The sequence below is a fragment of the Trichomycterus rosablanca genome, chromosome 21, assembly GCF_030014385.1.
Source record: "Trichomycterus rosablanca isolate fTriRos1 chromosome 21, fTriRos1.hap1, whole genome shotgun sequence".
Taxonomy (NCBI): Eukaryota; Metazoa; Chordata; class Actinopteri; order Siluriformes; family Trichomycteridae; genus Trichomycterus; species Trichomycterus rosablanca.
The window spans coordinates 22,171,856-22,192,539 of NC_086008.1; the positions used below are offsets into that span (position 1 = coordinate 22,171,856).

The 20,684-nt window shown below is 40.7% G+C and overlaps 2 protein-coding genes and 2 long non-coding RNA genes across 6 annotated transcripts; 2 read left to right on the forward strand and 2 right to left on the reverse strand.

Moving 5' to 3' along the window:
• Nucleotides 1-600: 600 nt before the first annotated feature.
• Nucleotides 601-5,220, reverse strand: gltpa (glycolipid transfer protein a). Its single transcript, XM_063017932.1, has 5 exons — nt 5,088-5,220; nt 2,493-2,551; nt 2,279-2,412; nt 1,875-2,025; nt 601-1,687 (listed from the first exon to the last, which is right to left on the reverse strand). Exons 1-5 carry the CDS (start codon nt 5,188-5,190, stop codon nt 1,505-1,507), a joined length of 630 nt encoding a protein of 209 aa, XP_062874002.1. The 5' UTR covers nt 5,191-5,220; the 3' UTR covers nt 601-1,504.
• Nucleotides 5,221-6,768: 1,548 nt separating this feature from the next.
• On the reverse strand, nt 6,769-9,578 carry LOC134335361 (uncharacterized). Of its 2 annotated transcripts, XR_010015578.1 has the most exons (4): nt 9,432-9,578; nt 7,999-8,195; nt 7,842-7,910; nt 6,769-7,679 (listed from the first exon to the last, which is right to left on the reverse strand). It is a non-coding gene; the product is annotated as an uncharacterized LOC134335361 (long non-coding RNA). The 2 variants fall into 2 exon arrangements; XR_010015577.1 differs by lacking the exon at nt 9,432-9,578 and having other exon boundaries at nt 7,999-8,967.
• A 104-nt stretch (nt 9,579-9,682) lies between these two features.
• tchp (trichoplein, keratin filament binding) lies at nt 9,683-16,392 on the forward strand. 2 transcript variants are annotated; one of them, XM_063017746.1, is made up of 13 exons: nt 9,683-9,762; nt 10,813-11,011; nt 11,161-11,371; nt 11,452-11,508; nt 11,677-11,745; nt 11,841-12,014; nt 12,404-12,516; nt 12,663-12,729; nt 12,820-12,992; nt 13,136-13,217; nt 15,646-15,831; nt 15,909-16,052; nt 16,140-16,392. In XM_063017746.1, the coding sequence occupies exons 2-13, from the start codon at nt 10,821-10,823 to the stop codon at nt 16,170-16,172; spliced, it is 1,500 nt and encodes a 499-aa protein (XP_062873816.1). In that variant the 5' UTR covers nt 9,683-9,762; nt 10,813-10,820; the 3' UTR covers nt 16,173-16,392. The 2 variants fall into 2 exon arrangements, with proteins under 2 accessions (XP_062873816.1, XP_062873817.1); XM_063017747.1 differs by lacking the exon at nt 9,683-9,762 and adding an exon at nt 9,764-9,851.
• A 1,381-nt stretch (nt 16,393-17,773) lies between these two features.
• Nucleotides 17,774-18,283, forward strand: LOC134335607 (uncharacterized). Its single transcript, XR_010015629.1, has 2 exons — nt 17,774-17,943; nt 18,031-18,283. It is a non-coding gene; the product is annotated as an uncharacterized LOC134335607 (long non-coding RNA).
• The last annotated feature ends 2,401 nt before the right edge of the window (nt 18,284-20,684 follow it).

The window sequence follows — 20,684 nt, forward strand, 5'->3', positions numbered from 1 at the left end:
ACATTATAAAACAAAACCAAGATCCTAACATTCACCAAACCAGTTCAGCTCTATATTAACTTAACTTTATTCCCACCATTCACCAAACCAGTTCAGCTTCTTGATAAACAAATTTAAATCTTATTATTTGTCAAGTTGAGCTCCAGCATTTGTTGGTTGCTAGAACCCCAATCCCACCCAAATGGAAAAGTAATCCACTAGAAAATAAAGACCAGAGTTGATAAATATGGTGAATGAAAATTGTGTCATGTTTATCAGCCATATTAAAGCTAAATTTGAAAAAGTCACATCTAAAAGAACAACAACAATAATACTATTGTGTAAAAAACAACATTTACTGCCTATGTGCTGTAATAGGGTTTACTGTTCCAATTGTTTAATTGTGTACTTTACCTTACAACGCCACCGTGCGTTCATAGAGAGGTATTGCAGCCGGCTGAACAACCTGTGTTTTTATGACCTAAAATTAAAGCTAAACTAAAATGTTAAACTAAACTAGAAGCTCAACTAAATCCCCAAATGATCTTTTAACGTGGTTCTTGAAAGTTCTCCCGCTGTATGATAATGACACAGACTATCACTGGTCCAGTTTTCTCCAGCTTTAATGTCTGATGATGCACTTACATCAATAATATTAATAATTACATCAAAATAAATGAAATAACACTTTTATTCTTTCCCACCTCACATAAATCATCACATTCGAATGTAAAATATAATTTAAACCATCACACATGTTATATATTATCTTCACATAACCAGCCTGGATGTTTCTGACTTTCTTACAATATCAGTCTGTTACTATAGCACAGTTACGCTTGAATAGAGGCTCATTTATTAAGAAAGGAAATTAACCTTTAATTAGTTTCCACAGAATGTCAATTATTAACCTAAACTTAATAACCCAACCAGCCGTGCAACACAAACAGAATATGTCTTATGGCCCATGTGGTATGTGGACACATGACTGTGAGCTTTTTTATTGAAAGTGCTTCAAACAATTTAGAATTAAGGGCCTTGCTCAAGGGCCCAACAATGGCATCCAGACTGGAGTGGGACTTGGATCATCTTGAATCATTGACTTTCCAATTACTAGTCCACTGCCATAAATTTATAACAAGCAAGCTACTAGGGGTCATGGACCTTATTCCAAGGCTCAACAGTGTCAACTTGGTGATGGTGCTCAAACCAATGACCTTCTGATCACTAGTCCACTACCTCCACAGCTGAAGTAACCAGAGGTGAGGATCAAACCTATGAGTCTAGAGCTGTGAGGGACAAACACCACCTGCTGGACCAAAAGGACGTCTGACACGTTTGACATGATTCAGCAGAAGTGATGAAGAACCTCAGATGAAGGTTTGATACAGCGCTCTGGATCCTGGTTGGTCCACACACCCACGCTGAAAGATCCAAGCAGAAAAGAAGCAACACAAACATTCAGTCCTGGTCCCAATAAAACACAACAGTCTGATGACGGCCAATAGGAACGCGCGCCGGCGCCTCAGGCTTTATAGTCCAGCTCGGCGTTCATCTTGGAGTAAATCTCGTAGATGACGTCGATGGTGGGTGTGAAGTTGATCAGAAACTGCCGCACTTTGTCCAGACAGTCCTCCTCCCTCACCTCACGCCCCTTGGAGAGCGCCTTCAGGAAGTCTGACCTGTACGGAGCCGCGTACAGCGCCGCCTAGAGGATAGGAAAACAGGAGACTGGATCAGAAGATGGTTTTCCTGCTTTATTTGAGATTAGAACTACACCCATCCTAAATATTTACAGCTGTGAGCCAGGCCTACAGTCACCCACCAAACCTCATGCTAGAACAGAAAAGGTTCCTTCCCCAAACTGTTGTACCAAGCGTGTGATGAGTTCTTACTTTGAAGAGCTTCTGTACCAGCCAGCTGTGGTACTTTTTCAGGGAGATCTCGTAAGCTTTGGTGATGTTCACCCTCATCAGGTTGGGGTTGTTCTCGTCCTTCTCTCCGTCCAACAAACTCTGCAGAAGAACCTGGATGAAGCGCAGCCCTCTGAAAGCAACGAGAACGTTCTGTCATGCTAACGGGACACAACGGCGAGTATTTTAGCATGAAGTGTAACTTATAGAGAGAAACAGAAGCCGGTTCTACTAATGCACAAACGATGCATCAAAATGAAACACAAAACAAAATACGCTTAATTAATAAAAATGTGGATTGTTGGGCTTCTTATTTCTCGCAGGAGCTCACGGGCCCTATGGCGTGTTTATTTACACCCCGGCACCGACAGCCGCTCAGTTCTGACCTCTTGAGCCACATGAGGGCGAGCGTAGCTCCCACCCGCGGCCACTCGGAGCCATGCATCTCCTTCTCCACCTCCAGGATCTGCTGCAGCGTCTTGAACCGACTCGGGTTGCTGTCGTACACCGCCTTGATTTTCTGAAAAGAGGAAAAGATGCTTCATCCGGTTACAAAGGAACGCGGTCGTCTGTCTGCGAACCGTGTCGTGCCGCTCTTACCGTGATGTTGCCCGCGAGGTCGGCTTTGATGGGGGCAAAAACCGTCGAGCCCAGACAATCTGGATGGACGTGAGAAGAAATAAACAATTACAGTAATTACAGTGTGCAAACTAATCACAACACAACCACGCATGGATTTAATTGCTAGTTTTAGAGCTCATTAAAAACACCAAACTTTTCCGTTGCTGGTTGATTGAACCTGTTTCTATTTCAGCCAAATTCTTCCTTTAATTTGAACCAATCGTCGCTCTGACCTCTGACTGACCTTCAGCATTTCTGGTATGAAAAGGAGAGTGAAGCAGCGCTCTGAATAATTCACCGGCTTTAGAGAGCATGACAGATTTGTCAAAGCGCAGACGCCGGGTCATGAATTTTTCAGCGCCACCCACAATGCACCATGGCCGAACGGGGTATCAGGGTGCGAATCAGGATGGAGGTTATTGAGTTGAAATGAGCGCAACAACAAAGAGCGAGCGGGACGCCGGTCACCTGATTCCATCAGACGGGGCGGCCGGCCGCGATCGTTGAATGAATCTGACTGAGGGAAAAGGGAAGGGGCCTTCCCTAAATGTGCAGAGGCTTCAGCACATGAAACTGTCATAGTAGGTAAACTAATCACTGGTTACTAATCACTAATCCTAACTAACCACTGTGTGAGTTTTTCCAGTTGGTGTCAGATCCCAATACAAACACTATAAACGTAATGAGCTGTGTGAATCTAGGTGGCGCTGTTTTGTAGTTTTAGAGAGGATGAACACATCAGCCCGGTCAGGGTCGTGGTGGGTCCAGTTTTCCTTGAGTCATTAGACACAAAGCACTAACACACACAGAACACAGACAGAATAAAGGAAAACGAATGAACGAATGAATGTTTTGTTTGCTAGTTAAACACGATAACTAGAACCATTCTAGTGCTGCATGTTTGTGCAGCAGGTAGTGTTGGTGTCACACAGCTCAATGCTTCCAGGTTCATTCCTCAGCGATGGTTCCTGATTGTGAATGACCTGACTGAGTGTAGTCTGAGCCGTCGGAAGCCGTGTTGGTCTCTCTGCATGGGGTGACCCATGTGGGTGTCCACCACAGAGAGAGAGCCGGGCCAGGCGGTGACAGGCTCCAGCAGAGCTGCTATTGTCCGCCGGTCGTGTCCTATTACACACAGGACTGAAGCGTTTGCACTTTCCCCCGAGCGCCTGGTTCTCTTCCTTCTGTCTGAACGTGATTATTACAAGCGACACAAACAAAAAGCCAACATGATAACAAACTCTCACTCACTTATTCACTCTCGTTTATTCTGAACAAGTGCGAGACCCTTCGAGGCCTTCAGTAGGACAATTAGATTTTCTTTGATTATAGTTCTGATTTTTAAATTTTCCCAGCATCTAATCTGCGTGTCCGTTTCGGCTGGCGAACCCATTTGAAAGTGTTTTTCATATCAATGAAACGCACGAGGTCCTAAACAAAGACGAACGTCTGAACGGGCCTGAAGCAACCAGACCGCACCAGTCCAATCAATTTGCACGACCTAAAATCCATGCCAGCTGATTGAATTTCGGATGCAAAAGGAGTTTCTTGTCCTCTCAGGGGCCAAGAAGAAATCCAATCTAAAAAAAACCTGATTATCCATTGTGGTGGATAGAGGTCAGAATCATCCGGTTGTGTAAGTGGCTTCAGGAGTTCAGGAGTCAGGAGTGGAAAATCCTATGGTGGAGACATTAAAAGGGTTCAAGATGAAGAAACATTATCATGAAATCAGACTCGGGGAACACTGGGTTCCTTACTTACTTGCTCAATTACACTTACTCACACCCAGGGCCAATTTAAAATGGCCAATATACATACCGGCATGTAGCTGGGAGGTAGGAGAAGATCAGAGTGCCTAAAGGAAACTTTTTACAGATGTAACAAATATAAACTAGCCCTATTTATATGATCAGTTCAATCACAATTATTAATGACACAGTTTTTATTGTATTATAGTAACTGTGTTATAACTACTATTGTTACACTGCCTGGGCATTATAACTTAATAAAAACATTATAATTACATTTCAAAATGAAAAATATTCTTGTTTATCAGATGCTCACTTATTATTATACTTATTTACATTTATATTAAGATGATCTAACACAGATCAGCATTAACCTGAAGTCAGGTATGGAAGACATAAACCTCTAACAAACGAATTTAGTAAGTAAATAAGAAAACAAAACAGTATATAATGAACATAATTAATTTGAAATACATGTTTCAGATTTAAATGTGCCTATATTATTTGAACATTGTTGTTTAGAGCTCAATTCTAGATAGTTTTGATTTAAAAGCCACATCAGGCTCGAGTAAGGGCCGCATCCCAAACTACTCCTTACTCCCTACATAAGTGCACTACCAAGGATGGAATGTAAAGCCTACGCCAAAATCCGCACATCAAATGTAAGAATAACACAATAAGAAAATAAGACACTTTATCTAGAGTAAAATATGTTGTATATTGCATAGTAGTTCGTATTTGAAACAATGTCTGTCCAGTGTGCCCTATAATATTTAGTGAGCTACATGTGTATTTGGGATTGAGCCAGGCTGGATGGGAGACTCACCGAAGAAGGGCGGCAGGTAGGAAACCGCCTCCAGGAAAGGTCGCGTCTCCACCTGCCTGTCAGCCGGGAGCTGCCTGAACTGGTGCTCCATCAGGAGAGCCATCAGGGCTTTTACAAAGGAATAACAAGTTAAAAGTTAAAATAAACTAAACAAACAAATAATAGAGGGAAAATCCAACACTGTACACCACTTATTAAATAATATAATACTGATATTTAAAGCTCAGCAGGAGAATCAGTGACAGATTCGCACAGCAGCAGCTTTTATATAACAGGTGAAAAGAGGACAGCCAATCAGATCAAAGAGGCGGGGCTAATCCTGAAGCATCTTAAATTACACATTTTATTACTTTAATTATGTGATATTTAATGTTTCTGTTGATTTATAACAATTTCTATGCATCTTTCTTACTAATTCAACAATATACCAGTACATTCATAAAATATTTGGCTAAATGATAATGTATTTATATTAAAGTGGAATTTAAATGTATTTTTAAGTATCTGCAGTAATGTTTTATCTTTTCTTTTCTTTGAATTGCTTTTTTCAGAGGAATCAACCACAATTCATATTATGATTCCTGTTCTTTTTCTAGGGTCAAACCACTTAAACTGATAAACTAAGCCCCTCTTCAAATTTTTTGCTATTTGTTAAATCTCATGTACACACTCAAAAGTAATACATTACAAGCATTAAACTAATCCACAGAAAACAGACAATACACAAAAAAATGATTTATTAATGTATTTTTAAATGAGTTTAGTTAAAAATGCATAGAAAATTAGGTAATAATAGTCAACATTAATCAGCACACATTGGATAAGTTAATTTACTAGTAGTTACGCAATAATATTAAATAAATAAAGTAAATAAATAGACATTAGATAAAGCTAAACAGTAACATTTTAACACATTTTCTCTGGGACTGAAACACATTCTAGTAAATTTCTGGTCAAAGCTCATGGAAAAATCATTAGAAAATGACCAACATGTTCTACAGGGGGAAAATGATAAGAAAAACAAATATTGTTTACATTCATCGGCATATGCAAAACCTTCGTGAGATTAAAATGAGTGTCCGGTGTAAAGTTTTTAAATCGGAACGTTTTCAGAAACAGCTCAAGAAATATTCAGAGCACTGTTGGGTTCCTCTTTGCTCGGCGTCGGCGAAGTTTAATGGAAGTTTTCATAGCTTCCCAGCTCAGAGTGAACTCAGGAGGCAGTGGCTAATAAACATCCGTCGGGACCACTTTACTATTTCACCTTATACGAAGGTCTGTAGCAGACATTTCTTACCAGACCACTTGGTTGAACCAAAAATTCCAGATAATCGGAGAAGATTGACGAAGGGTGCAGTACCATTGCTTTTTTTTAATGGAACAGCTACAGCACTCAGGCTCCACGGCAAATTAATTTCCCTTTCCCATACAGTAAACATTAGCCAGTTATTTACAGTGGCATGCCTGTTGTCAAACTATCAAAACAAAGCACTAGTTAAGGTATGGGTTAAATAAAAAATAAAGCAGTAGTTATCAACTCCAGTCCTAGGGACCCCATGCCCTCTGTAATTTATACTGTTGTATTTCTCAACACTTTAAATTCAGCTCCTGATTTAATTAAGCAAACATGTAAATAATTTGCATTACACACCAGTTCTTTACATAAAAACACAATGCACTGTTTCACAAAAACACAAACAATCTTTTATTAAGTAAACATATGATTTAATTTTGTTTGTTTATTAGGATTTTAATATCATGTTTTACACTTCACAAGTTCACAAGTTCTACTGAAAAGTTACAGACAATTTTATATCTCCAGTTCACCTCACTTGCACATCTTTGGACTGTGGGAGGGAACCGGAGCACCCGGAGGAAACCCACACAGACACGGGGAGAACATGCAAACTCCACACAGAAAGGACCCGGACCGCCCCACCTGGGGATCGAACCCAGGACCCTCTTGCTGTGAGGCGACAGTGCTACCCACCGTGCCGCCCTATAATTTAATAAGTATACAGAATACTCAATATTTACATTTTCTCATTTCTGTCCACAAATTATGTATTTATTAAACTGTAAAAGAGCATATTTTAGACACACCAGGTTCTGTAAATATTTTGTATACTCTTTGTACATTAAAACATTAAGTCTAAACAAATTCCAGTTTCCAATATTTATTATTATTTATTATTATTATTTATTAATTATTTGTTACTCTAGGCTTGCGGAGCAGATGCCACTCAGCCCAAGAACTCTGCTCCCGAGTTGACACCTCAATTTTGTGAGCCATATCAAAAAGCTCCTGTTCAGTGCACACAAAAGCACAGGTGGGTGCATCAAGGTGGTGGTCTTTCAGAGGCAGAAGTGGGGTTGATAGAACATCAGGATGGTAAAACAGGCTGCTGATATGACAGAACACTGCTCTCCTGCACCATACCAAATGCACACTGCACAGCTGGCTTGTTGAGGTCCATGCCCATGGTGGTCACCAGCGGCTTGTCTTTAAGGCTGAATTTTTCATAAGCCTCTGCCACTCTAAACATGCATGGATCCGGTAAAGGGCCCACCATGCCCCTGTAGAGTCCACTCCTACAAATTTAAGTAGAGACAATACCCCAAACTATAAGCATTCAGGTTAATAATAAATTAAAGTTAATTATAACTATTTATACATTTCAGGTGTGTTAGAGCAGGTAAATTGTACAACTGCAGGTCTAATGAGCAGATTTGTAAAGTAATTAATCACCTTACCTAACTACGCCTTGAGACTTTTGATTTGGCACAGGTGATCATGCTGTTGATTGGTCCTGGCTTTACACCCTAATAACAGAGACAAACGTTGCTGCAATGTATTTCAGGCAGTGCATTAAATTAGAATGCTTATCAAGTGTGATTATTATAAACTTACAATTGTCCGAGGTTTGTGCCAGCGCTGTTCGGTTTCAGTACAGCTGTGCACAGGAGGAACTACTGGCACACTGAGCTGAGAGAAATGTGCAGTTTGAAAAAGCAAAGCCACTATGTGGTTGTATAGGGCCGTGCCTGCAACACATGAACTGCATGTGTGTGTGTCAGCACAACAGGAGATGAATCACGTAGCCCGATCTGTAAGGGGGTAAGCAAATTAGTAATGACTTTGTTTAATTCATGGGTTCCTATACCAGTGCTGGTGATCCCACATCACATTTTTTGTTTTAACTTATCTAAAACCTGATTGAACTAATTAACAAATTAAGTTCCTCGTGGGTGAGGCTGAGTAAAGTGTTTTAAAATGGAGAGAAAAAACATGTGTAGGGCATAAGCACCCCAAGAATGGAACCTGGAACCTCTTGCTTATTTTATAGCAATAGGTTTTGGATATAGAACATAGAACATCAAAGAACAGTGAAGACTGATTTGAACTTTAGAGCAAAAAGAGATCCCAACCCAGTCATTAAACCCTATGTGTTGCATATTTTTCCACCAGATTTTTCCACCAGATTCAGCTCATTACCTAAGTAAAGGCTGGTCATGTGGGGGAAACACAAAAAATTGCTAAGTATGGCGTTCATAAGACTGACTTTAGGAATCCTGGATTGCCAATATGTTCATTGCTAGAGCAGTGTCTCTTAATGCTACTTCTGGTACCTCTAGATTAGGTATATTGAATTCTTGGTACGTTGAATCATGGAATATTTAAAACTGTATGGAGTGGTCAGGAACATGACTGAGAAACACTGCCATAGAGGGTCAAACTCAGCTCCTGGATGCCAACAGCTTTTTCCAATTTTAGAACAAGACAGTTATATAAGAAGTGAACATTAAATGAAGTTAATGCTAAACTCTGCAGTGCTGTGGACACAGGAGTGAAGTCTGAAACCCCTGGTTTAGCCCTACTCTTCCTCCCTACTCGTAAACTGTGCGCTGACTCGTTCTTCTTCATGGATCTGTAGCACATGGCTCTCACACTGGCCTCCCCGCACAGCCTGTCCCTATTCGACACTGAATAAAAATAACATACAAATTAATTGTACAGTTTGTACATTAGATAGCTAGATACCTCGTCGTTAGTAAACAAATTAGCAACGTTTTCATGCTGTTAAGCTGTGTTAGCAATACTGACCATTACAGCATAACAGGGTGAAAAAAGACATAAAACGTAATAATGTTAATGGAAAACATGCCTAGAAGTAAATATCATGAACAACAGCCAAGTTGCAGTTTCAACATAATACTTCCACTTGTCAACAGGACAAACTAACCCAGCTAACACTAATGTAGTTACCCTTGCTAACGCTAGCTAAGTAGCTTATTTCTGTACTTCGTGTGCTAACCTTAAATATAAGATAAGCGTTTCCTTACCTTCGTAGTTGTGGATGTATGACGAGGCATACAGTTTAAAGCCCTTCTCTCAGGCTTTACTGCTCTTCTTACATATCCGATGAATGTCGTTAACGTTCATTTTTGGAAGCTCTTGCAAACACCGACTGAAAAATACCGCCATTGCGAATGTAGTGGAAAACCGGAAATGCCAAACCGGAAACGCTGGAGCAGCACTAAAGAAAATGCGGAAGTAGTTGTGCAAAGAGCCCAAACACGGACCCGCTCACAGTAAGCGTTCGTTAAAATAAAAACGACAAACGGCTGAATTGAGCCTCACAGCGCGCCGTAGCGTAACCAGGAAATTCAAACGGTAACCAGGAGAAACAGCAATAAACGGTTTATTTCAGATCATAACAAGCACATTAAAGTGAATAAATCTGTTAGTTACTGTAAATCACGGTAAGATTATATACAGTTTAATGTTTATATTAGGTTATATAAACTAGTACTGGTGTATATACACTCTTTTATTGAATAACGGTTATTACGCTAATGTTGCTAATCACTTTTAACAGTGTTCCGGACAGATCTAATTTATATAATATACATATATATATACAAATCAGTTATATACATAAATACTTCTGCAAACTGTGTCTAGTGCTCTTTGCACTCATAAATAAAGAAGACACTCTTATTTTACTTTTAATATAGATGCCGTTCGACTGTACGGAATACTGTTAACCTGATGCGGATCCTGATTTATGTAATAATAGTAGTATTTTTATGACCTAAAATAATTCACCTTTAAATTCTACACTTGCATTCATACAGATACAGTCAGATGTTTTTTTAAGGTTCTGAACATAATGCAAATCTTTCTGTGACTGAATGACTGGAACAAACTTCAGTAATTTCAGTTATTTTATGTGTTTTCATGTTTTCTAGATAGAACACTAAATTAAAAAAGCTTAATGTCTCGTTTTTGAAGCAGTTTACTTCATTCCTGTATGGTAGCCTTTAAGCAGAAGGTTACATGTTAGGGTTTCTTCTTGACTTTGGCATGAGACCACTGTTCCATGTATTTTTTTTAGTTTATATGTCTGATGAGTGCAGGCAAACTAGCCCTGTTTATCTGGGCACAGAGAATCACCATCTGTATCCAATCACGTTTAGTAATTAGGATTTAAGAGCACCAGATTCATCATCTCAGCTGCTGTCTGTATATTTATGACAGACGCTTTATGATAAATAAAAGCACAATAAACCTGTAGAGGAACTCAAACAGAAGACTGTGTCCCAATAATTCAGCCACAGAAATAGATTAATTTCTACATGTTCCATACAGATGTCTTCTTCAGCAGAAACGTCTCGGCCCTGATCAGTTTCCTGACTTCATGACTGTGTGACTTCATTTCAGGTGACTCGATGGCTTTGCCGACCCTTTCCTCTCACTGGCCGAGCCGGATCGGGACTCTGGAGCGTCAGTTGGTGCGTCAGCGTGAGCAGGAGGCGCGGCGTCTTCGGCAGTGGCAAAACCACTCGCAGTATTTCAGAGAGCAGCACGTCCGCAGCAGCAAACAGGCGCACTGGAGCTCCCGGCAGTCCTATCAACAGAGGTAAGCATACCATCACAACTGTAAATATCATAATAATGCTCATGATTATGGAGAAGCATGTTTAACAAGCTCACGGTCAGACACGGTCCACATACTTTTGACCACATGGTGTTGGGAAAAAATCTAGTTTGGCTTTCTTGCTGTGTCAGCATGTGGGCGTTCAGGCGTGAGCGTCAGAAGGAGGAGAAGCAGAGGAGCCTGGAGGAGCGCAGAGAGCGGCTGAAGACGATGCTGCAGGAGGAGAACGCACAGCTGGAGGCCGAACTCAAAGCCACCAGCCGGGACAGAAGTGCCACCCTCGGGGAACAGCTGGAGAGAACCGAGGACCTGCGATCGGCCCGCGAGGAGCGACGGAAAAAGGTACAGAGGGTGAAGATCAGGAGCGAGGAGGTCGGATCATGCGTTCTAACGTTCTAACACTGCGTGTTCTAACACTGCAGCTTGCACAGGAGCTCCTGATGGAACACTGGAAGAAGAACGATCCAGAACTGCGCCAGGTGAGCCATCAGAACCCCTCTGGAACCAAATTGTCAGCATTTAGCAAACGCTTTTATTTTAAACGACTTACAGCACTGTGACCGTAAACTGTCTAAGCACTCGAGGGTTAAGGGCCTTGCTCAAGGGTCCAACTGTGGCAACTTGTGTGTGTGCGCCTGTGTGTGCAGGTGGAATCAGAGCTACACAAGGATCATGTGGTGAACCAGTGGCAGGTGCAGCAGCAGAAGAAGAAGCAGGTACCAGATCTTCATGCGTTTGATTTATTTCCACTGTTATGAATGCATCTTGAAGATGTGGTGAAGGTAGCACTCGCGCTGTCGTTCCACCCTAGGCGGAGGAGGAGGCCGAGCAGGAGAGGAGGCGCTTGGAGAACCAGTACGAGAGGAGCAGGCGGGAGGCGCTGGAGAGGATGAAGCAGGAGGAGGAGAGGAGGAAGCGGGAGGAGAGAGAGAGAGCCGAGTTCCTCTGTAAACAGATGGAGGAACTGAAGCTCCGAGAGCAGGAGGTGAACATCAGGCACAACATCAGGCACAACATCAGGGTCTGGAGCCCTGTGATGGATTGGCGCCCTGTCCAGGGTATTCCAAATTCATAGCAACAGTTTGGGGAAGGCCCGTTTTGGTTTGACCAGTTTGGTGTGGAGGAATTTTAATCCTGTTAACCAACGTTGGGATGAATTGGAATGTTGACTGTGAGCCAGGCCTTCTCTTCAAGTTAGGGACTGACCTCACGCATGCTTTTTTTGTCGAACTGGGCACAAATTCCTGCAGAAAGATGCAAACTCTTGTCAGAAGAGTGAAAGTGTGTGTGTGTGTGTGTGTGTGTGTGTGTGTGTGTGTGTGTGTGTGTGTGTGTGTGTGTGTGTGTGTGTGTGTGTGTGTGTGTGTGTGGCAGAGTCGGCGTCTGCAGCAGGAGGAAGACGATCTTCTGTCTCGGCGGCTGGAGGTGGAGCGTCTGGAGGAGGAGAGGAGGAGAGCCGAGGAGCAGAGGAAGAAATCTGAGTTCAGGTGAGAAGAAAGTGTCTTGGTCAGGAGACCACTGTTCCATGTTTTATATGAGCACAGAGAAGTCACCATGACTGATGATGTTCTGGTAATTGTGTATATTGAACATACCAGTAGTGATATCGATTCTGGCCGTTGGTCTCCTGCAGGAACGTTCTGAGCCGGCAGTACCGAGCGCAGCTGAAGAGACGAGCGCAGCAGGTCCAGGAGGAGCTGGTGAGTAACATCTGTATGGAGGAGATCATCATCACCATGTTCCCTCCTGAGATGAACAGCAGATGAACCCTGGGTAATGTTGATGAGCAGGAGGCGGACCGGAGGATCCTGGCGGCCCTGATGGAGGGTGAGGATGAGGAGAAGAGGATGGACAGTGAGAGGAGAGAGAGAGCGGTCGCTGACGTGGCCTGGATGAAGAAGGTTCTGGAGGAACAGCTGCAGCTGGAGAGAGAACGTGAGGCCGAATTCGACCTGCTGTACCGGTGAGAACCTCAGAACCTGCATTCTCACCCCGGGTCAGGGTGCCCGTCCATCACAGGGTGTCGCTCACTCACTGTGTGTGTGTGTGTGTGTGTGTGTGTGTGTGTGTGTGTGTGTGTGTGTGTGTGTGTGTGTGTGTGAGCAGGGAAGAAGCTCAGAAGGTTTGGGAGAAGAGAGAAGACGAGTGGGAGAGAGAGAGAAGAGCGAGAGAGAGACTCATGCAGGAGGTAACGGATCCCTGAAATCTGAGTGATTCACTGCTGATTCACTCATAAATGATTCCTTATTAGTGAATCATTACTGTTTTATTACTGACTTATTACTGAATCTATACTGAATCACTCCTGATTTATTACTGAATCATTACTGAATCATTCCTGATTTATTACTGAATCATTACTGAATCATTCCTGATTTATTACTGAATCATTGCTGATTTATTACTGAATCATTACTGAATCATCACTATATCATTACTGAATCATTGCTGATTTATTACTGAATCATTACTGAATCATTCCTGACTTACTACTGAATCATTACTGAATCATTCCTGATATATTACTGAATCATTCATGACTTATTACTAAATCATTACTGAATCATTCCTGATTTATTACTGAATCATTACTGATTTATTACTGAATCATTACTGAATCATTCCTGATTTATTACTGAATCATTACTGATTTATTACTGAATCATTACTGAATCATTCCTGATTTATTACTGAATCATTGCTGATTTATTACTGAATCATTACTGAATCATTCCTGACTTATTACTGAATCATTACTGAATCATTCCTGATATATTACTGAATCATTCATGACTTATTACTAAATCATTACTGAATCATTCCTGATTTATTACTGAATCATTACTGATTTATTACTGAATCATTACTGAATCATTCCTGATTTATTACTGAATCATTACTGATTTATTACTGAATCATTACTGAATCATTCCTGATTTATTACTGAATCATTGCTGATTTATTACTGAATCATTACTGAATCATTCCTGACTTATTACTGAATCATTACTGAATCATCACTATATCATTACTGAATCATTGCTGATTTATTACTGAATCTATACTGAATCACTCCTGATTTATTACTGAATCATTACTGAATCATTCCTGATTTATTACTGAATCATTACTGAATCATTCCTGATTTATTACTGAATCATTGCTGATTTATTACTGAATCATTACTGAATCATCACTATATCATTACTGAATCATTGCTGATTTATTACTGAATCATTACTGAATCATTCCTGACTTACTACTGAATCATTACTGAATCATTACTGATTTATTACTGAATCATTACTGAATCATTCCTGATTTATTACTGAATCATTCCTGATTTATTACTGAATCATTACTGAATCATTCCTGATTTATTACTGAATCATTACTGAATCATTCCTGATTTATTACTGAATCATTCCTGATTTATTACTGAATCATTACTGAATCATTCCTGATTTATTACTGAATCATTCCTGATTTATTACTGAATCATTACTGAATCATTCCTGATTTATTACTGAATCATTACTGAATCATTCCTGATTTATTACTGAATCATTACTGAATCATTACTGATTTATTACTGAATCATTCATGACTTATTACTGAATCATTACTGAATCATTACTGAATCATTCCTGATTTATTACTGAATCATTACTGAATCATTCCTGATTTATTACTGAATCATTCCTGATTTATTACTGAATCATTACTGAATCATTACTGAATCATTCCTGATTTATTACTGAATCATTACTGAATCATTCCTGATTTATTACTGATTTATTACTGAATCATTACTGAATCATTACTGAATTATTCCTGATTTATTACTGATTTATTACTGAATCATTACTGAATCATTACTGAATCATTACTGATTTATTACTGAATCATTACTGAATCATTCCTGATTTATTACTGAATCATTCCTGATTTATTACTGAATCATTACTGAATCATTCCTGATTTATTACTGAATCATTCCTGATTTATTACTGAATCATTACTGAATCATTCCTGATTTATTACTGAATCATTACTGAATCATTCCTGATTTATTACTGAATCATTACTGAATCATTACTGATTTATTACTGAATCATTCATGACTTATTACTGAATCATTACTGAATCATTCCTGACTTATTACTGAATCATTACTGAATCATTCCTGATTTATTACTGAATCATTCCTGATTTATTACTGAATCATTACTGAATCATTCCTGATTTATTACTGAATCATTACTGAATCATTCCTGATTTATTACTGAATCATTCCTGATTTATTACTGAATCATTACTGAATCATTCCTGATTTATTACTGAATCATTACTGAATCATTCCTGATTTATTACTGATTTATTACTGAATCATTACTGAATCATTACTGAATTATTCCTGATTTATTACTGAGTCATTCATGACTTATTACTGAATCATTATTGAATCATTACTGAATCATTACTGAATCATTTCTGATTTATTACTGAGTCATTACTGACTTATTACAGAATAATTTCTGAATCATTACTGAGTCATTACTGAATCATTTGTGTGTGTGTGTGTGTGTGTGTGTGTGTGTGTGTGTGTGTGGCAGGTACTCGGCGTGCGTCAGCAGCAGCTGCAGGAGCAGATGGAGGAGAAGCGCAGGATTCGGGACGAGTGCGAGAGGAGGAGAGAGGAGCTCCTGAGGAAGCTGGAGGAGGACGAGGAGGAAAAACTACAGCAGAGGGAGGAGCGGGAACAGCGGCGGACGGCTCGCATGGACGACATCAGCTCACAGGTGTGTGTGTGTGTGTGTGTGCTTGCTCGACCGTGGACAGCGTCACCTGTGTAACACGTCGTCCCTCTCCCGAACAGGTGGAGACGAGGCGCCGGGAGCAGTGGGAGGAGAGCAGGAGACAGGAGGAGGAAGAGGCCGACCTCAGGGAGGAGCTCCGGCTCCAGGACGAGGAGCTTCGGCTGGAGAAGGAGAGGATGACCCAGCGAGGCTACGAGGAGAGGGTGAGAGCCGACGCCTCCGGTTCAGATCTGTGTGGGAACCGTTTCTGGGCTTCGTGACCCCAAATGATTCGTTCTGTCTGTTTGCAGATTCGCAGCAGACCCCGTTCAGCCTGGACCTGAGGACCTGAGGAGAATGTGGATCTGTCACCGTGCTTTTTGCTACAAAAAATTGTAAATTAATCATAAAGCTTGTCCGGCAACGAAATCAGGACGAGCAGCATGTTGAAAAGAATGCCTTTTTTCATTATTTTATTAAATAAATTACAATTTGTTGTATTTATTTTAGTTTTGAATTTTCCTGACGTGACAAATCAAGATTAAAAATGATTTTCTCCCCAAACTGCCCATTTATTTCTTACTTAATCGACGCTCTTGTGTAGAAAACATCACACATTCCATTATTTCACCACTAGAGGGCAGAAAAGGACAGAAAGTTTAATATTTCCCGTCAGCACCGGTCCGACCTGCGGCTCTCACTGGACTCCTGAGCTCGTTCGGCTGGAAGCATCACAGGGGTAAAATTAATGGTCCAAACATTCATCCCTGAGGTACACCAGAGCCAGACACGAGTCAACAAAGCTGCAGAGAGCCTCAGACCTCGACCTGTTCCCTATGTGTGTGTGTGTGTGTGTGTGTGTGTGTGTGTGTGTGTGTATGGTGCCAGGGTTCCACAGAGAGAGCAGCTGTCCTTGTTTTTATTCCTCTCCGTCCATCCTGAGACCGGAAGAGTGAGAGACTCGAGGGGGGTCAGAAAAAGAAACCAGTTTATTATCTTCCATCCCTCTCCCACCACGCTCACTGAAATGATATACAGTACCTGTAACCATCCGTAACTGTGTATAACGTAAACATTAGTAACATTTTTACATATATATATATATATGTATATGTATATATGTAAATATATGTATACACACACACACACAAATATCCACACACATAAATATCCATAACTGTATAATGTAAACATTATATATATATATATATATATATATATATATACTGTATATATATACACACACACTGTGTGTATATAGATATATACATACACTTATTGTAACCTGTAACCTTTAAAATCGTGTACAACATAAACATTTATATATACATATATATATACTGTATATATTCACCAGAATTACATACCTGTACAGATCCAAAAACCGTGTATAACATAAGCATTCCTAAAAAACATATGTAGATATATAGATACATGTTAAAGATATATACACTAACTGTATATAATTATATACCAGTACCGCTCAAAAACACTGTATAACATAAACATTCCTAATATGTCTGAAACATGTACGTCCTGCGCTAGTCTGGGAAGGTTTTTCATTTTCTACAAGGATTCACATGGTGTCTGTGGGAATTTGTACCCATTGAGTGAAAAGAGCAACTGTGCAGTCGTAGTCAGGCGCTTGATCCCACACATGGAGGACAGGGTTCTGTTTATGGACCTCACACTGTAGCAGCAGGTTGGTGTTAGAAACAGGTGTGTCTTGAGCGGTGTCCACATACTTTTGGCAGTATGGTGTGTGTATAGTAAATTTTAAGTGTATTTTTAAGCACTGAAGACCCAGACGTGGCCAATTAACAAGATCATTCATGTGGACGATGAAAATAATGAGACGGTGGCATTTTATTAAATCAAGGAAATTTCAATAGAGACGTAATGAAATTTAATAACGAGCAGAAATCCACGAGCTCTCCGGAACAGAACCCAGACAGAGCAGCACGAGACAGGATGGAGACGAGGCGCCGGGAGCAGTGGGAGGAGAGCAGGAGACAGGAGGAGGAAGAGGCCGACCTCAGGGAGGAGCTCCGGCTCCAGGACGAGGAGCTTCGGCTGGAGAAGGAGAGGATGACCCAGCGAGGCTACGAGGAGAGGGTGAGAGCCGACGCCTCCGGTTCAGATCTGTGTGGGAACCGTTTCTGGGCTTCGTGACCCCAAATGATTCGTTCTGTCTGTTTGCAGATTCGCAGCAGACCCCGTTCAGCCTGGACCTGAGGACCTGAGGAGAATGTGGATCTGTCACCGTGCTTTTTGCTACAAAAAATTGTAAATTAATCATAAAGCTTGTCCGGCAACGAAATCAGGACGAGCAGCATGTTGAAAAGAATGCCTTTTTTCATTATTTTATTAAATAAATTACAATTTGTTGTATTTATTTTAGTTTTGAATTTTCCTGACGTGACAAATCAAGATTAAAAATGATTTTCTCCCCAAACTGCCCATTTATTTCTTACTTAATCGACGCTCTTGTGTAGAAAACATCACACATTCCATTATTTCACCACTAGAGGGCAGAAAAGGACAGAAAGTTTAATATTTCCCGTCAGCACCGGTCCGACCTGCGGCTCTCACTGGACTCCTGAGCTCGTTCGGCTGGAAGCATCACAGGGGTAAAATTAATGGTCCAAACATTCATCCCTGAGGTACACCAGAGCCAGACACGAGTCAACAAAGCTGCAGAGAGCCTCAGACCTCGACCTGTTCCCTATGTGTGTGTGTGTGTGTGTGTGTGTGTGTGTGTGTGTGTGTATGGTGCCAGGGTTCCACAGAGAGAGCAGCTGTCCTTGTTTTTATTCCTCTCCGTCCATCCTGAGACCGGAAGAGTGAGAGACTCGAGGGGGGTCAGAAAAAGAAACCAGTTTATTATCTTCCATCCCTCTCCCACCACGCTCACTGAAATGATATACAGTACCTGTAACCATCCGTAACTGTGTATAACGTAAACATTAGTAACATTTTTACATATATATATATATATGTATATGTATATATGTAAATATATGTATACACACACACACACAAATATCCACACACATAAATATCCATAACTGTATAATGTAAACATTATATATATATATATATATATATATATATATATATATATATATATATATATACACACACACACACAAATATATATATATATATATATACATATATATACTGTATATATATACACACACACTGTGTGTATATAGATATATACATACACTTATTGTAACCTGTAACCTTTAAAATCGTGTACAACATAAACATTTATATATACATATATATATACTGTATATATTCACCAGAATTACATACCTGTACAGATCCAAAAACCGTGTATAACATAAGCATTCCTAAAAAACATATGTAGATATATAGATACATGTTAAAGATATATACACTAACTGTATATAATTATATACCAGTACCGCTCAAAAACACTGTATAACATAAACATTCCTAATATGTCTGAAACATGTACGTCCTGCGCTAGTCTGGGAAGGTTTTTCATTTTCTACAAGGATTCACATGGTGTCTGTGGGAATTTGTACCCATTGAGTGAAAAGAGCAACTGTGCAGTCGTAGTCAGGCGCTTGATCCCACACATGGAGGACAGGGTTCTGTTTATGGACCTCACACTGTAGCAGCAGGTTGGTGTTAGAAACAGGTGTGTCTTGAGCGGTGTCCACATACTTTTGGCAGTATGGTGTGTGTATAGTAAATTTTAAGTGTATTTTTAAGCACTGAAGACCCAGACGTGGCCAATTAACAAGATCATTCATGTGGACGATGAAAATAATGAGACGGTGGCATTTTATTAAATCAAGGAAATTTCAATAGAGACGTAATGAAATTTAATAACGAGCAGAAATCCACGAGCTCTCCGGAACAGAACCCAGACAGAGCAGCACGAGACAGGATCTCATCATCTCAGACTGACCTTCGCCACGGCGTCCAGACTTTTACGCTTCACGGATGTTTGATAAAGGCTGGGCGTCACACACACTAACACACACACACACACACGAGCGCACAGGCGCACCTTCACCCGCACCGTGACCTGCAGGGTCACAGCATTTAATTAAGGAAGTCTAACACACGGCCGTCCTCACACTTCCTGTCTCGCTCGTAACCCTCGACTCCATCCGAGGGACGGCTGAAGGGAAGCAGACGTCGGCTAATTAACCGCGCTAGCACCGCGCTAGCACCGCCGGGAACCTGAGACTGAGAGAGAGAGAGATCACGTCAAGATCTGAACCGCTTCTCTTTTATACATCATTACTGATGATAAAATCAAATTCATCATCATTAATAAACTTAGAATTATTAAAAGCATTGAGCTCTGTGGTAAACAAATGAGTAAGAATACAGGATGGTCTGAGCGTCGAGCCCTGAGGTACACCGTATTAAATCATTTATTTAAACTACTAAACACTTTAGTGTCTATGATTTATATGATATTTATTTTATTTTCATTCATTAATTCATTTTCTTATCCACTTATCCAGGTGCTGGAGCCTATCCCAGCTTTTCAATGGGCGCAAGGCACACAGTAACACCGGGCACCAGTCCATCGCATTGCACACACACACACACACACCCATTCACCTATAGGATAATTCAGTGTCTCCAATTAACCTGACTGCATGTCTTTGGACTGTGGGAGGAAACCGGATCTCCCGGAGGAAACCCATGCAGACACGGGGAGAACATGCACACAGAAAGGACCCGGACCGCCCTGCCTGGGGATCGAACCCATGACCTTCTTGCTGTTAGGCAACTGTGCTACCCACCGAGCCACCGTGCCGCCCTTTATTTTATTTTGTATTATTTATTCATTAGTTTTT

Coding starts and splice junctions, on each gene's coding strand:
- gltpa (XM_063017932.1), bottom strand. CDS start 5,190: ATGGCTCTCCTGATGGAGCACCAGTTCAGGCAGCTCCCGGCTGACAGG. Junction 2,026..2,278: donor GCCCTCATGTGGCTCAAGAG/GTCAGAACTGAG, acceptor CGTTGCTTTCAG/AGGGCTGCGCTTCATCCAGG. Junction 1,688..1,874: donor TGGTACAGAAGCTCTTCAAA/GTAAGAACTCAT, acceptor CCTATCCTCTAG/GCGGCGCTGTACGCGGCTCC.
- tchp (XM_063017746.1), top strand. CDS start 10,821: ATGGCTTTGCCGACCCTTTCCTCTCACTGGCCGAGCCGGATCGGGACT. Junction 11,746..11,840: donor AGCAGCAGAAGAAGAAGCAG/GTACCAGATCTT, acceptor GTTCCACCCTAG/GCGGAGGAGGAGGCCGAGCA. Junction 12,730..12,819: donor AGCAGGTCCAGGAGGAGCTG/GTGAGTAACATC, acceptor GTTGATGAGCAG/GAGGCGGACCGGAGGATCCT.